The 17,048-nt window shown below is 47.7% G+C and overlaps 1 protein-coding gene across 3 annotated transcripts in view; it reads right to left on the bottom strand.

Annotated features, from left to right (window-relative positions):
- OSBP2 (oxysterol binding protein 2) overlaps window positions 1–17,048 on the bottom strand; it is a 189,431-nt gene that overhangs the window by 163,940 nt on the left and 8,443 nt on the right. The window contains exon 1 of one of the 3 annotated variants that reach the window (XM_041728510.1): window positions 9,481–10,169. The exons of 1 other annotated variant lie outside the window; for it this stretch is intronic. In XM_041728510.1, the coding sequence (XP_041584444.1) occupies window positions 9,481–10,169 (689 nt within the window). Of the gene's footprint in view, window positions 1–9,480; window positions 10,170–17,048 lie in introns of those variants that run through there. One more of the 3 variants, XM_041728511.1, reaches the window with a different exon arrangement.

Raw genomic sequence — 17,048 nt, forward strand, 5'->3', positions numbered from 1 at the left:
ATGTCTATAGCAATGAAGAGGGGGTCTCCTTGCTGAAAGGATGTCCAGTGCAGAGATCTGAAGGAGAGACTGAACAGCATGTTGGTTGCAGAAGGGGAATAAGGCAAGTTAGGTAGAAGATGGATCAAGGGGCAGCCCTGGTGGTGCAGCGGTTTAGCGCCACCTGCAGCCCAGGGCATGATCCTGGGGACCCTGGATCGAGTCCCAAGTCAGGCTCTCTGTATGGTGCCTGCTTCTCCCTCTGCCTGTGTCTCTGCCTCTCTCTCTGTCTCTATGAATAAATAAATAAAATCTTTAAAAAAAAAAAAAAAAGATGGATCAAGGCCCAGGGATCAAGGGAGAGGGAGAGAGGGAGGCACCCAACTTGGAAGGGCAGTGAGTGGTGTGCCCAGGAAAGCCACACACTGTATTTCAGGAAGAGAGTACCTACTGCAGCTTCAAAGGACAACACGTTCTGGCAGTGTCCTATGCAAGCTCAGCAACACCATATGCCCTCTTTTTGGTCTAGGCAAATAGCCCAGCAATGCAGATCAAATGGTGTGAGCTAAGATTGTTAAATCGGCCTTCAATGCATGGAGCTGCGGCTGAGCATGTGCTGAGGTGTCAAGAGGAGTGAAGCTTAGTGATCAGAACTCCTAAAAATAGAAACAGACGCAGGAAAGAGTCCCATGTAAAAGAAAAAAATATACAGCACCCAGCATGACCCTGAAACTCACTGACAGTTTGCTTCATGTGTCTGATTATGAAAGGAGCCTCCTAAAGCCACATTTCTGTGTGGCAGCACCTGTTATGTGTGATTCACCACACATCAAAGCTGCCAATTTCAATTTGTTCAGAGTGTTTCTTACCATCTCCTACTCTCTGTATGTCAGTTTACAGTGGAGTGTATTTCTCTCTCCCAGGATAAGCAGACGTTGATCTTGGTTAAGGAACCCCACATTCTTTTCACAGACATATCTTTCTTTGCTGATATAGTCTGCCAACTATATCCCAGAAGACTACAGGAGCTGCAGTCTTGAACACCCAGCTCCCAGGGAGCTCCCCCAATGCACTATGTCTGAACCTGCTGGCCTTTTACCAAATGGCCAGGATGGGTATGGATTTCCTCCCTCCTTCTCCACACCACTGTTTTATGATGGTATGCATGTCCATCTCCCACACTGCCTTATAGATTTTTGGCCCTCAGTAAATGATACAACCAAAGCTAGTATATGTTTACTGTCGCAAATGTTCCAGACTGCTCATCAGGCCCCAGTCTGGAATTAATAGACCCTCCCTGAAGAAGTCACAAGGGTCAGCAGCAGCTGAAGAACTCAGACCAGACATTCTATCAGAGACACAAAAGTACTTGTAAAGGAAGGAAGAACATATGGCAAGTGTATCCTAGTCATATGCAAAGTCAAGTCACCAAAGGGTTTCAGGAAAGGTCTAGATTATGAAAGTGTCTATGAAACTATAAAGGAACAACCACATGGCCAGAGGCTCAACAGAGAAGGCCGTCAAGCATACACAGCAGCAGGCCATGTTGATGCACTGCAAGACTGGCATGTGTCTTCTCTGATAGGTAATAAGAAGCCACTCTGCCACTCAACGCCAAATGTAAGCACTCCTTCTCCCTAAACCAAAGTGAGTGTTGGCCCTTAACCCTGCCTGACATTACTTAAGTCTGCAAGGAGGAAAGAGGTCAGAGCTATGCAGAATAGAAATGACATAGTTGGCCTAAGACCACTTATCCTTTGAAAGATTTGCCCTTGGCTGTCATCTGGGAGTCTGGATTTGGGGGGGGTGCTCATTCACTAATTGCTAAAGGTGGCTCACTGTGCCTAAACTACTTGCACAAAATTGTGGTCTATGCTGAATACCTGCTTTAATCCTGGCAGTCTGGACTTTGGGTATGCACCAGGCAGACAGTGAACACATAGCCGGCCCCCATTAAAAACATGGCCACTGAGTCTCTAGTGAGCTTCTCTGGCTGGCAACATTTCACATATATTGTCACAACTCATTGCTGGAGGAACTGAGCGTGTCCTGTGACTGGGAAAGAACCCTCAGAAGCTTGCATGTGGTTTTCCCAGACTTTACCCCATACCTGTTTTCCTTTTGCTGATGGTGCTTTGCCCCTTTTCACTGTAATAAAGCACAGCTGTGAACACAAAGAGATGCCGAGTCCTAAGAGTCCTCTTGGCTCCTTAAGGAACCTGGAGGGCTAGTTTTGGAGAACCCAACAGGACCCTAGCCAGAGGTCTCCACCATATGAGGTGGGTGGAGTCCATGAGCTATCCATACCACCATCCTGAACTCCCACTTGTTCCATATAACAGAACAACACTTCTGTCCTGTACTCCTCACTGAAAGCATGAACTGGACATTGTTCTGACACCTGCACCCAACCCCACAGATGTGAAGAGCTGTTATTCAATTGGATCTAACATTTTAGGATGAAGGCCTTGCCTCTGATCAATGGCCAGCTTCCCACAGGGTCTTACACATGGAGTGCAGACAGAGCAAACCTTCCAGTACATATGAAACTATTTGAGGGAGCTATAAGATTGAGAAAAGCCCTTTTAATAGCTTTACCTTTGTTCCCCATTCCTTCAACCACCTCTACACTTTACAAAGTGACAAGTCATCCTAGGTATATACAGACCTCATGTATAAACACTTGCAACCCTATGGAAATACAAATGAGGACCACAGAGAGAGGCTACTATTTCACCGGAGAGCCTATTTCAATACAGTCAAATCTGTCAACATAATATATCCAGATAATCTGCATTTCATAACTGCAGCTTTTCTGGCACTCCAGGCTTAAGCCAGCAATCTCCCACTTATCATCCCAATCTCATTCCAGCAAACAAGTTTTTGAAACTGAAAACAAATTAAGAAAAATCCAAGTTTGGCACTAACATACTTGGCTTTCTGAAATCTCATAAAATTGCAAGCAATTCTCATTCATTCACTCACTCTTCCATTCAGATTAGCCAAGCTACTGAGAACATATCAGTGGCAAAGCACCTCCTAGGCTCCGTGCAGAATACAAAGAAGCTGCTGAACTTGGCCATGGTGTTCCTTTGGCACAAAGCTGCTGCAGAGATGCCCACACAGGCACCCTGTGTATATGGTTCCCAGAGAAGACATGGTCTTTGGGTCAGTCAGGGGCCACTGTGGGTATTTCAGATAGGAGAAAACCAAAGCAGATATGTATGAACATAAAGGATGGAACTGTTGAAAAAGAATCCTGGAGAAGACAAGTCAACTCTAGGGCGACTAGGTAGGGAGCTAGCACCACGGTGGCGATACGCTGTCCAGGGCAGAAGTAGGAAGCTGGGACGCCAGTGAAGCAGAAGGCAGACCTGAAACCCAACGTGGCACTGGGAATGGAGAGGAGGGACTAGAGGAGAAAGACAGGCAGGGCTCGCAATTCCATCTGATGTCGGAATAGAGAAGGAGGAGGCAGCAAGCATGACTCAGAAGTTTTCAGCTATTCATAGAAAGAGAAAAGTTAGCAGGAGGAGCAGGCTCGGTGGGGAAAATTATAATCTATGTCACCAGACTTTGCTAAGAACACTGGTGTGTACTGTGCTCCTCCAAAATATGCTGCGGGTCCACCCATGACCTGTTTGCCACACCCTTCTGCTAAATGTTAAGAAAATACACTTCAAACAAATGTGGACATGTTGTCAACCTGTGCATTCCCTTTCACCCTTCTAATAGTCTTAAGGTATGAAACACTGAATGATATATATTTTTTAGATTTTATTCATTAATGTAACAGAGAGAGAGAGAGTGTGTGTGCACAAGCAGGGGGAGCAGCAGAGGGAGAGGGAAAAGCAGGCTCCCTGCTGAGCAGAGAGCCAACTCGGGGCTCCATCCCAGGACCCTAGGATCACGACCTGAGCTGAAGGCAGACACTTAACTGACTGAGCCACCCAGGCGCCCCACAAATGATATTTTAAATTAAAGCTGAATCCAATATGATAAGGCCCATCTTCTAGGGTAAAGACCCCAGTGGCTTAACCTGCAGACGTGCACTCTAACGGACACTTGGCAACTGGAGAGTCTTTCCCATCTCTGTCCCTCAAGTATTACCTAGAGTGACGTTTGAGAACACTACTATTTCCTGGCACCCAGTCTCCATGAGAGTTTGCCTTTGAGAGATGGTCGCATGGGAAGAATGAGTACAAAATCCATCCTGGAGTCTAAGATGTCTTGGTGCACCATCTTCTCTGACCTGATCTAGCACCACCCCACAGGGGGCCGGCTCACCAAATGTTCAGTAGTCTCCCTCAACGAGGGGACTTTCAAAATGTACTCTTGGGCAGCCTGGGTGGCTCAGTGGTTTACTGCAGCCTTCATCCCAGGGCCTGATCCTGGAGACCCAGGATCGAGTCCTACATCAGGTTCCCGGCAGGGAGCCTGCTCCTCCCTCTGCCTGTCTCTGCCTCTCTCTCTCTCTCTCTCTCTCTCTCTCTCACTGTGTGTGTGTGTGTATCTCTCATGCATAAATAAATAAGATCTTTAAAAAAAAATGTATTCTTACTTGACCGAAGCCTTCTTTCTTACAGACCCAGGCTAATTTCTTTGGGGCCTTCCTTGCTAACTGGTTTAGCCATGCCTCCCAGTGCAGATCAGTCTGAACAACAAATAAATGAAAACAAATGCTTCTGTTTGAACTCCCTTCCTGGGAAACAAACGTCATTTATAGTGTCACCAAATAGGCAACTGGTGTAAACAAAACAGAATTTTGCTTAACCAAATCAATTTTGTCATCAATGCTGAGAAAGCTCACGCATGGGACACTCTTGCCTTAAGGACTTGCCAAAGCGATGTCTTTGAAAATTTCACATCATTTAGGAATTTTTCCTTAATTTCATGTCATGACATGTTCTCTATGAGAACTGGGGATAAGATTTTTAAAATGGGAACTAACAACCAAAAGAAAAAAAAAGCAGGCACAAACCATATTCTCTTTGTCTCCAAACAGACATGTAATGAAGCATGTCAGCAATGGAATAAGAACCTCACCTCCTGTATTTATTTAGATTCCTTGCACCTTGTTGGAAAGAAGTAAAAAAAGAGGCACCTGGGTGGCTCAGTCAGTTAAGCATCTGCCTTTGGTGCAGGTCATGATCCCGGGGTACGTAGGATTGAGTCCTTCAGTCCAGCTCCCTGCTGTGCTGGCAGTTTGCCTGCCAGTCCCCCCGCTTGTGCTCTCTCTCGCTGTCAAATAAATATTATAAAATCTTAAAAAAGAAAGAAAGAAAGAAAGAAAGGAAGGAAGAAAGAAAGAAAGAAAGAAAGAAAGAAAGAAAGAGAAAGAAAGAAAGAAAGAAAGAAAGAAAGAAAGAAAGAAAGAAAGAAAGAAAGAAAGAAAGAAAGAAAGAAAGAAAGAAAAAAAAATTTCCCGGAAATTGTTTCTATATGTGAATATTTACAAAGACCATTTTTTAATCCTGACAATAGGACTGTTACCAAGCCCAGCTATTGACACTAGGCACTTTCTCTTTTAGAATAAGCTTCACTGATTAAATGAGCTCCTGAAAGCAAAATCCAGGGCAGAAGTACCTGAGAAAGCCATAGTTAACAGAGAAATTCTAATCCAAACCTCCACTGATTTTGTATTAAGATAAAAATAATGGGGATAGAAATTCAGGTCTATACTATGAGATGCCATAGTATACCCATTCGATTGGTAAAATCAGTGCTGACCATACCAAGTGTTGCAAAGGATGCAGATTCGCAAAATCTATTAGCTGTCGGTGGGAGTATAAACTGGTACAACCCTTTGGAAAATAGTTTGGCATTATGTAAGGTGAACAGTCACATGCCTAGAGCCCAGCAATTTCACCCAAGAGAAGCTCCTGCATGTGTACAAGAACTGTCATGGTCACTCATCAAGAGGAGAATGCAAAAATAAAAAGAGGTACACTCACATTCCAGACTGCTATAAAGCAATCAGAATCAGTCCCCCCAAATCATATATTGTACAATACTCTTTTCTATAAAGTTAAAAATGGTTGAAATGAAAAATATGGGGCTTTTTAAACTGCATATAGATGAGACAAAACTGAATAAAAAGGAAAGAAAGAGGATAGTAACCCAAATTTGGGATGGTGGTTACCCTTGAGCAGGGCAGGCTGGAGGATGGGCTAGGAGAGGGAGCACAAAAAATATGTGCCCACATTTTCTCTGATGATATTGTTCTGAACACCAGGCCTCACTTAGTTTTAAAATAATAATAAAAAGAGATACCTGGGTGGCTCAGTGGTTGAGTGTCTGCCTATGACTCAGGGAGTGATCCCGGGGTCTGGGATGGAGTCCCACATCAGGCTCCTCGCAGGGAACCTGCTTCTCCCTTTCCTATGTCTCTGCCTCTCTCTGTGAGTCTCTCATGAATAAATAAATAAAATCTTTAAATCATAATAAAATTAGAGTGGTCTTTCCAAAAGGGAAGCTTGCAAGAGAAACAGCTCTGATTCCTTCTCCACCAGGTGCATCACCCCAATAGGTTAAATCTGGCTCTACATGGCCCCTAAGGGAAAAAGATCATGAATAAAAATTCTCTCACTCTGTCTTCAGCTCATAAGCACTTGAGTCATGCCTCTCTTCTAGCCACACACACATGGAGAATCAGTGGGAGCTGGGTTCCAAGGAGGGTATATGTACAGCACTGGGCACAGACAGAGCCTGGATAACCCACCCTGCTGCTGTCAGAACTATGAGCGACAGGCCTGGAGGGTGCTCTGTCCTTGACCTCAGTAGGCAGGATGACCATTCAGATCAGAGGCAGGGACAGGAGAGCTGTGTCAAACATCTGAAGTGCTGAGAAGCACAAGGTGCGGCAGACCAAAGGCTTTTCCAGGAGGCAGAACAGGAGTGCAAGGAAGAAGTGCCCATTTGGGCTCTACGTCAGAAGGGCCTTTTCTGCACTTGGAGACTTACCTACCTCCACTGGCATTTGGGTGCCACCCACAAGTGAGGCACCTCTGGGTGAGCCACTGAAGTTTGTTCGTTTGGTCTCAGTTTCCTTTCCTCTAAAATGGGAATGAGGCCGTATTCATGGAAAGGCTCACATGGGACTAAATGACAGCACAGGGCTGTACTAATGTCAGGAATCATTCATTCCACCCAGACAAGTCAAGCAACAAATTTTGTCCACTTTGGAGTCTAGAAATGACGAAAAACAAAACTACAGAGATGAACTGTGCAAGCATACCCACAAGAAACTTGTTCCCACTTCGTCCTTCCCATAAATTAGTATCTGTCCCTACAACCTTTATCAGCAAGCAGTAAGAATTTTTTTGGTTGGCCAGAGGCTTTGCACATTTGAGACAACCTAGAAATGCGAACTGTCTACACCCAGTTATTTTAAAGAAAAGAAAATGGGGCATCTTTGATCTTTTGAGTAGAATAAAACAAAACTGCATGAGATCAGGTTTTATTTCTACTAGAACTGTGGGACCCTATATTCATAAACATTACCTTGGCCTCTCCAGGTTAGTAGTAAATACCTGGTAAATACGGATAACCCAACAACACTAACTCAGGCATAAGTGGGCATTAGGACACACATCTGGGACAGGCACAGACCACGGAGTACAACAGGCCCAGGTCAGAATCTCTCTCTGTGGCCTATGGGGCCAGTGACTTCTGACAAACTACATCCTCCTGTCAAACCTCAGAACACCTCATTGGTCCAAGAGGACAATCCTGGAACTCATGTCACAGTGTGGCTGTGAGGATGAAATGAATGTAACATAAAACAGAGTGTGTGGTTCATAGCCAACAGTGACATATTTCATAGCAAATCACCGATGACCCCTATCACTGCATGTCCTGGTGAAATGTTTACACACCTGACAGAGAAGGATACGCGGAATAAAAACAGTTTGGAAAAGAATCATTTCTTGTTTGGTCGCCTGACTCTTAAGAATGCCGTGTTCTGTGGGATCTGGAGGGCGCAGCTGAGTGGGGTGAGGGGCACCAGGATATCACCTGAGAAAGGCACTTGAGAAATACTTGTCAATTTTCTTCCCTGCCAGGAATTGACAGTGATCCCCATTTTGTAGTGGAAACCATCACTTGAATTCAGCGGAGCTGCCAAATTCTCAGGGGCATCATAGACTCGACCATTCTCCAGATGCTGTGTTCAAAAACGCTAGGAAGGATCATATAAACTATATAGTGAGTGACCTGAAGGGATACTGCCTGGCTGAGTGAAGTGACCAAGGTGACCTGAGTTTTACCAAACATCAAGGCAGGGCCCTCCTGTTTACCATGACAATGGAGCACTGCTTCTCAGACTGTGGTCTGGAGCAGCAGCATCTGGGAACTTGGGAGAAATGCCAAAGCTCAGGTCCTCCTAGACCCTCTGCGTCAGAAACTCAGCAGAGAGGCAAGTATTTTGTGTTTCAACAAGCCCATCAGGGAATTCTAATACCAGCTCAGGTATGAGAACCAATGGTATAGAGTGACCAGAGATCTCAAAGTTGAAACCAACCATCCCCAGGAAACATACCAAGGCAACATTCAGTAAGAAAGGAAAGAAGTCTGGGGTGCCTGGGTGGCTTGGTCAGTTAAACGTTTTGCCTTTGGCTCAGGTTATGATCCTGGGGTCCTGGGATCGAGCTCCACATTGAACCCCACATGGAGCTCCCTACTCAGTGGGGAGTCTGCTTCTCCCTCTCCCTTTCTCTCCCTCTGTGCTCTCCCTCTCAAATAAATAAATAAATATTAAAAAAAAAAGAACACAAAGATGGGGAGAGAAGACTTCAGTACCTTTCTCCCTTTCATGGGGCAGACAATGTTAGCTATCTTACCGCTGGACTTCAATTTTGAATCTGCTGCTTCTGCAATAAACAAAGTGACAGCGGGAAGATTCTGGTTCGCCACAGAATGCTAAGATGGGCCCTTAAAAAACAGGCTGTATCTGATACATCTGTATCTGATACATCTGTGAGTCTGCTGTGCCCATCCCAAGGCCTGGCAACCAGGGGTGTAAGGAAAAGTGGGAAATAAACTAAGTGACCAACTTGGGGGAGAGGAGAACAAGCGCTCCTTCCCACAGTGGGTTCCAAAGACTGGACAAGGTGATTGTCCCCCTAAATCCCTAACGCAATGATCTTAGCTCCTGAACCAGAATCAAAGACTTAGGGGAACTGACACTGGTTGGCTGCCCAAGACTCCACTGCTACGAAGAGCAGAGCGGCCCTGAGGCCCTAGGTCACACTCTCACTCCACCTCCCGACTCACTCCTTTAGCCCAAGCTTGTCAGAGGTCCTGTCCACAGGGGGTTCCCCTGTCCCAGTTCAAGGCCCCCAACCCTGGGAAGTTGGTCAGAGATATTATTTCTCCTGCTGGTCCACGTCCCAAACACCCGTAGGCTAGTGGCAGTGTCCTCCAGCCGCAGACACGCTGTCACCATCACTGCAGCATCACCAGCCTCCCAACCTCAGATGCCCCGGTTTGGCATGTCCGTACCTGTAGTAAGACAGCAGGCCATTGCTGAGCACAAACCAACGGCGCTGGTAGCCTTTCAGGTAGTTGGTCCATTTGAGCAGCCAGCCCTTGAAGCTGTCCAGAGGCAGTAGGACCTTAGGCGCAGTGGCGGTGGTGCCAGTCCCTGACATTGGAACCCCAAGGGACGCCTTCGCCTGACTGGGTCGCAGAAGGGGCAGGGGCTTAGACGCTGGCAGCGCCCCTGGCTCGGGTTTGGCCCAGGGCGCGCTGCCCACCCCTGGCCCCAGTGCCGGCAGCTGCTCCGACGAGGCCTCGGAGTAGGGCCCAGCCCCTACACTTGAGCCCAACTCTTGCCGGCCCCCCGCCCCCCGCCCCAATCCCAGCAGCAGTTCGGCTCCCGGTCTGAACTCCGGCCTTGGCTCAGACGTCTTCTCCGACACAGGCTCCGACCTTGGCACCGGCTCGGGAACCGGCTCCGACACCTGTTCTGACACCGGCTGCCGCTCGGGCTTCGGCAGCGGCGGGGGCTGGGGCTTGGGCTGGGGCTTGGGCTGGGGCTTGGGCTCCGGCCCCGGGCCGGCCGTGGAAGCGCTCATGCTCGGCGCCGCCGTGTGGCAGGACAGGCAGGGGACAACCGTGAACAGCGACGAGAGTCCGCGGGAGCGGCCGCCACAGCCGCCGCCTCGGCACAGAGCGGCCGCTTTCCCCATAGAGCCCGCCGCCCGGAGCGCGGCCGAGTCGCGGGGCGGGGGCGGGGGCGGGGGCGGCGGCGGCGGCGGCGGCGGCGGCGGGGGGCGGCGGCCGGGGGCGGGGCTGGGGGCGCCGTCACGGGCGCGCGCAGCTCCCCTGGCGCGCAGCTCCCCTCGCGGCCCCGGGCGCGCCGAGCCGCCCGCGCCCGCCGGCTGCTGTCCTCCCCGCTTGGGGCCGCGTCCCCCCGCTCGCGTCGCCAGCGCCCGGCTCAGGGCTGGCCCTTGGAAGGCGCCCTGGAAACACCTGTGGCGCCGGAGCTTCGCGGGCGGGCGACGCGGAGGGGACGCCGAGCTTCAGGCCACCCTCGCTGCTGCGCCCCACCCCGTGCCAGGCGCCGGGGGAACAATGATGAATGCGGAGCCCGCCGCCTCCCGGCGCAGCTCTGCCTGCCGAGCCCCGCGCTGGCGCCCCCCCGCCCCGCGCCGGCCGGGGTAGGCTCGCTCCCCCGAAACCCAGGAGAGTGGGGTGTGGGGGAGCCCTCAGCCGCGCTCAGAAACCACGAGACGCGCCCGAAGCCCGGGGCCCAACCGGGTGACGCTAAGAGCTGAGGAGGACGCCCCCTGCCCCCATGGGACTCATTACCTGTCTATGGGTCCTGACCCCGCCGATGCTGCGCTAGGATCGAAGCCGCCTCCTGACAAGCTGGCCTCTATCTAGTTCATGCGCCTCTATCTAGTTCACATTTTGCTGCAAGTGGCGACATAGTTTAGGCTCTAAATGAATATAGAAAGAGTTTTTGTAAACTGAGCGTTTTAAATATAACAAGGAACATCTAAAAGCAGACTTCCTGGACCTCCTGGATATACCTGGGGGATCCTGGCTGGCAGTCCATGAAGCTTCTGCATCTGCAGAATTTTATGTCTCTGTGCGTTTTTCTAGGGAGGAGGTCCCTGGTTTTCATGAGATTCCCGAAGGAGTCTGTTATCCCAAAAAGGTTAAATATTTTAAAGACTCTCCTAAAGGGAAAAGTTGATGGTTACCACAAATAATGGGAAATACAAGCGGAAATGTTGGCTTTGGGCCTCCCACCCAGACCCTTCCATCTCTAGACCTCTGCCCAGGCTCCTCTCTGTTCATCCTAACCTGTCTTATCCTCCCTTTGCCCACTGTTCTTTCCTGATCTTTGCTTGTGACAAGACTGCCTGTGCAGGGACCAGCCTCCTACAGTGATAGCTGAGCCGAGCAGACTGGAAAGTCCTAGAAACAAGTAATGCAGGCGCTTCCCAAACAGAACTTCCTTGCCATCTTTGCTGGTGGCTGGCATCCCTTCCTGGGGCACCTGCCGGTGAATGGTGGTCTTACCTGCAGTTTTGTGTGAGCTCAGGAGTGCAGAGACCTCCCTATCTTGGTATATCACGTAAAAACAAAGATGGTCCTCAAACTTCAGTTTGAGTCAAGAAAAAGTGGTTACCTCTGTGAACTGGGCAACAGTGGGATGGAGTTGGGGTGTTTGCCTTTCACTTATACCCTTTGAACCTTTTGAATGTTTTCACTGTGTGTTTCACCTATTGAGAAAATAATAATTTTTTCAGCTCATCCCAAGGAAGCTTACTGGAAATTCAGTTTTTTCACCCCCATCTTCCTGGAATTCTGAGTCAGTAGGTCTGGGGTGGAATTCAGGAGCATGCATTTTAATGAGCTCCCCAGGGGCTTCTGATGTGGATGGATCATTGACCACACTTTGATGGACAATGATGTGAAGGGAAAATCTTAGGTTTTGGGCATCCAATCCATTATGGAAATCCCAGCCCAGCCACTCTCTAGCTATGGGACCTTCAGCCACCTCACTGAGCTTCCTCTTGCTCATCTGTAAAAGGAGAATAATCCCTACCTCACTGGTTGAGAGTAATAAAATCATGTATATAAAGCACATTTGGCATAGTAGGTGCTCAGTAAGTATTCTCTAGTTATTTAGCTCTGTGAAATGTCTGGTGAAATGAATTAACCAGAGGCCAGAGCAGAAACAGATGAGACCAAGGTTAATAGGCTTGGAAAACAGCCACAACAATGGGAAAAGCTCAGTGCCTGCTATGTATGTGCCAGATGTGTTTGCAGCCCCAAGGAAGGAAGCCAACTATTAAAAGTTTAATGATATGTTTTGACTGCTGCAATAAATGGATGATAGGATCTAAGTCAGCTGCCAGACTGAGTGAAGAAGATATCACAGAAAGCACAAGGTTTGCACTGAGTCAGAAGGGCCGGCAGTGGAGGGCCATTCAGGGCAAAGGAATCAGCATTCATAAAGCCCCAGATCAGAAGAAAACATTTTGTCTGAGAAATAACAAAGAGTTCAGCATATTTGAAAGAGCAGGGCAGGAGATGAGACAGGGAGCTAGGTGGATACCACACAATCAGGAATACCCTGTATCCTACAGAAAGTGGGCCTCCTGGACACTGGGATCTCCTGGGAAGTTTTTTAAATTTAAAAATGCCAGATTCCACCTGCTGGAGAAATGGCTGTCTGCAAGTCTGGAGCAGAAAATGTGCAAGATGAGCCTGCCTGAGACATCTTGTCACACCAGAAAGTAAAAAGGCTATGAAGGACTCTGAAGCCAACTATAAAGGGGCTCCCACAGGCCAAAGACAGGACAACTTGAGCATCCAAAAGAATAATGATTAGGGCACCTGGGTGGCTCAGTGGTTGAACACCTGCCTTCAGCTCAGGTCGTTATCTCAGGGATCAAGTCCCCCATCAGGCTCCCCATGGGGAGCCTGCTTCTCCTCTATGTCTCTGCCTTTCTGTGTGTCTCTCATGAATAAAATAAAATCTTAAAAAAATAATAATGATTACAATGGGTCAAAACATCAACTATGTGAAGATCCGTAGGCCCACAAATACCTAAAGTTACATAAAGAAAAAAAAAACTTCATATGTTACCTTCATTAGTTTACCAGCACCAATTCATTATTCTGAAAACTGATAATAAAGGGAGAGAATTAAGTTTGTATCCTTCCTGTCTTATACAAACTCTATATAGTAACCTAAGAGTTTATGAGGGAAATATCTTTATAGACAAATTACCTAATGAATGCAGAAGGAACAATAAGATTAAAAGAAGATGTCATCTTTTGGCAACCCCAAATGGAATAATGGATCCAGTCCTTAATAGATGGGGAACTTCATAAAGGATGAATCAGAGTGATGTCAGCTGAATCTACAGATCGATCTTGCATCACCAAAAGTGCAATGACAGGATATTATGTGCCTCTGAATGACCCAGTAGGAAACACATAGCACCGCCTATGAAGTAGTTTTACTTATCCCCTCCTCTCACCTCCAAAAAAACCCCTTAACTTGAATCTAAGCTAGCTTCTAGCCTTATCAGCATAAAAGAAATGCAAGGGACAGAGAAACATGCTGAATGACTCAAGGAGTCCAATCAGAGCCCGCATACGTCAGAGGAATGAAAATTTACTGCAGCAGAGAGGAATGATGACACATGCAGCCTTCCAGGCCTGTGGGCAGCCTTTTTAGTGGCTAAAGGGTTGAACAGGGCAAACGAAGCCCAAATAGTTCTCCTTGTAGACCCCAAAGGAGGCACCAGCCACTAACAAGCCACGGTTTTAATTTGATTCATTTTTTACCCCTAGGAGACTGTTCAAATATAAGCTCCCTGAGGGCAGGGAATTTGAGTCAGTTTTGTTCACAGGTGATTTCTAGCACTTACAAAATGTGCCATACAAGTCGCTCAAAAAACACATGCTGAATGAAGTGGAAGGTGAATGTTGACGAGGCACAAGGTATGAGAGGAACTGGTAAAGACCATCACACAAAGCTTCTCAGTGGAGATCATTCCAGCTTCTGACAGTGACTTGGTGACAGGACCTTGAAAAGGCTCCCAGATGAGCAGCAGAGTGCCCACCATGATCTCATCAGAAATCATTCTGCCAAATAATAAATACACTAGTAAAGCCAAACTCACCCTGAATTATCATTTTATATAAGCCTGACATTTTTAAAAGATGTTGTTTATTTATTTAAGAGAGAGATAGTCAGGGAGAGCAAGAGCAGGGGGGCAGAGGGAGAAGCAAGCTCCCCACTAAGCAGGGAGCCCAACAGGGAGTTTGATTCCAGAACCCTGGGTTCATGACCTAAGCCAAAGGCAGACACTTAACCAAATGAGCCACCCAGGTGTCCTTATAACCCTGGCTTCACTCAGAGCAGGAGTTTCTCCCATCCATTCAAATGCAGGTATTTATGGAGCATCATGTGTGTAAAGCCCTTTGCCACATCTCAGGATCTGAGAACTGGAAGGAATGCAGAGATCAGCCACCAGGTTGCAGGTAGGAAAGCTAAAGCCCAAAGAAAGGTTACATGGGGAGTAGGGAGTCCCAGGTCTGCTCATGGCTCTGCCCCCTCAGCTCTCACAGCCCTGCAGAGTTCCAAAGTCAGCAGCTGGACCAGGCTCTGTACTATCACACCCAGAGTAACACTTCTCAATTTCACAAGGGGCTGGACTGGGATATGCCCCCACCTACTCGTGTTATGGATCCTCAGGAATTGAATGACTTGGCCTCTCTCCCAGACCCCAGCCCACAAGGCTGTGCCTTCCAGCAGATCCTAATGGAGCGCACAAGTATCTGCTGACCCCTTGTGGTTACTGTGGGATCTGTCCAGGCTCAGCAGCCAGGGCTTCAGTGGCTCCTCAGGGACACTCTGGCCTCTCAAAGCGATTCCTACCACTACTACCCCATGAGCTCCTCCCTACATCCCAGAAGGCAAGGAGAAACAGGATCCCCACTTCCACTTTACAAATGAGTGGCAGCGTCCTGCAATCCAGTCCCAAATCCACCATTAATTCCTTACCTGTCCTTGGCAAGCAAGTTTCCCACTCCCTGCCTCAGTTATACATCAGTAAAATAAGAGAAGTGACCTTGCACAAGGCAGCTCTAAGGTATTTTCAGCCCCACAAACTCTCAGAGTGAAGGGATGACTTGCCCAAGATTGCAGTGAATCCAGGTAGAAGCACTCCCAGTTAGCAGGTCACCCCACTTCCCCACACTGATCAGGAAAACTGAGAGGATCACAGCAAACCAGAAAACTAATTCCTCCATCTGTGTGTTCTGATTGTGTGCTGAAGGGCCATATGGACAGCTGAGTGGTTGGATGGATGGACTGATGGTTGGATGGATGGATAGACAGAGGAATGGATGGGTGAACTGATGGGATGGATATGTAAGAACTTTGTGTTCACTCTTGGCTGCAGCTGACTGCTCCCTGACAAGCTGTGGCTATGATTCTAGCGGCCTAGCCTGTGACAGCCTGTTCCACATTTACTTGCTGGGGTTTTGAAGCCACTGCTCCTGCCTGATAGCCTGCAGCAGGGCCCTGCCTTGAGGGGAATGAATCCTAATCCAACACTTCCTCCCTGCCCTGTCATTGACCTCTATGGAAGAAAGTCAGGGGCCAGGGCCAGGGCCACCAACAGGCCCAAAGCATAAGTATCCCTCACAAAGCAGTTTCTGCCACCAACAATGGCTAAAATTGAGTTTAGTGCTCGTGATGAGGCCGAGGATCACCAGAGTGACTGGATGATTTGGAAAACGTGCCCTCTGCATCTCAAGCCTGGCTCAAAGCTACTGACTTTGAGCAAGTTCCTTAGCCTCTCTGTACTTTGGTTTTCTCACCTGTAAGATGGGCACAATACCGGACAACCATTGTGAGGACTGAATGAGGTAAGATATGAAGTGCCTTGCATTGTAACAGGTGCTCGGTAAATAGAACGTCTCTCTTTTTGTTCCAGGTCAAGGAGAAATTCTGGAGAGGGAAGGAAAACAGGGTCCACTGTGCCCCCACCAAGTTTTCTAAACTGGGAGGTTTTCCCAAGAATTCTAAAGTAGTAACATGCATGTGATGTTAGAGGAGGAGGGAATGAAATGTATTTTCAGCAAGAATTGAAAGTGTGCTCAAAAGAGAGTATCATTCATCTGTCTCCTGCCCTCAGCATAGTTCTTCAGACACAAAGGATATTCCACAGAGATTTTCTGGGGGTGAAACTGAGAACATCTTTTCACAGCTAATGGGCAGTAGAAGGGAATCCTGTGCCCTATTTCATCCCCCTCATCTAGATCTCCCTTAACAGCCTCTATCCTATATCCTATATCCAGGTCTTCCTAGCCACCTGGTAGAAGGGACACTTGTGTTTTAGCCTAGCTGACATTATAACTGAGGCCCTTACAACATCACCTGTAAAATCACACTCCAGAAGGGCTCTAGGTCCCAGGCCCTCCACTTCCAACTAGGATAATAAAGATGGGGAACTTACTACATGTTGACTAGGAGATGGTCTGCAGAGTGAGATAGGCTTAGGGTGGCTTTTCTCACTTACCAGTTGCCCAACCTTAGGTGGGATTCTTAACTCTCTGAGCCTCAATTTCTCACCTATAAAATGAGGCTATTAAAATTACCTATTTTGTTGTTGGGAGGATCCAATGAATCATGTTTGGAAAGAGCTGAGCCTTGTGCCTGGCACGTGAGTGCTGAATACATGTTAATAAGGCAATAGTTTTGACTGTTGGAATAGGTTTGTGGGCCAGATTTCATTTGAACTAAGAGTTCTGCATATGTGTATGTGTAGCCACCGAACTAAAGAATCTCAAAACTTTTCCTTAGCTTCAAGATTCTATTTCTCGAACAATACCTTCTCATCCAACAACCTCACCCCCATTCTTCCCTTGCCGATTTTTCTTCTCTTTCCCTCCCAACAATTAAGCAGCCTCTCCAGAATTCCATCACTTCTTGTTCCCTGCTTAAGTGTAACATCTCCTGGTTTTGGGTTTTTTTTTTTTTTAATTTATTTATTCATGAGAGACACACACAGAGAGAGGCAGAGCCATAG

Source organism: Vulpes lagopus, chromosome 14 (assembly GCF_018345385.1).
Source record: "Vulpes lagopus strain Blue_001 chromosome 14, ASM1834538v1, whole genome shotgun sequence".
NCBI lineage: Eukaryota > Metazoa > Chordata > Mammalia > Carnivora > Canidae > Vulpes > Vulpes lagopus.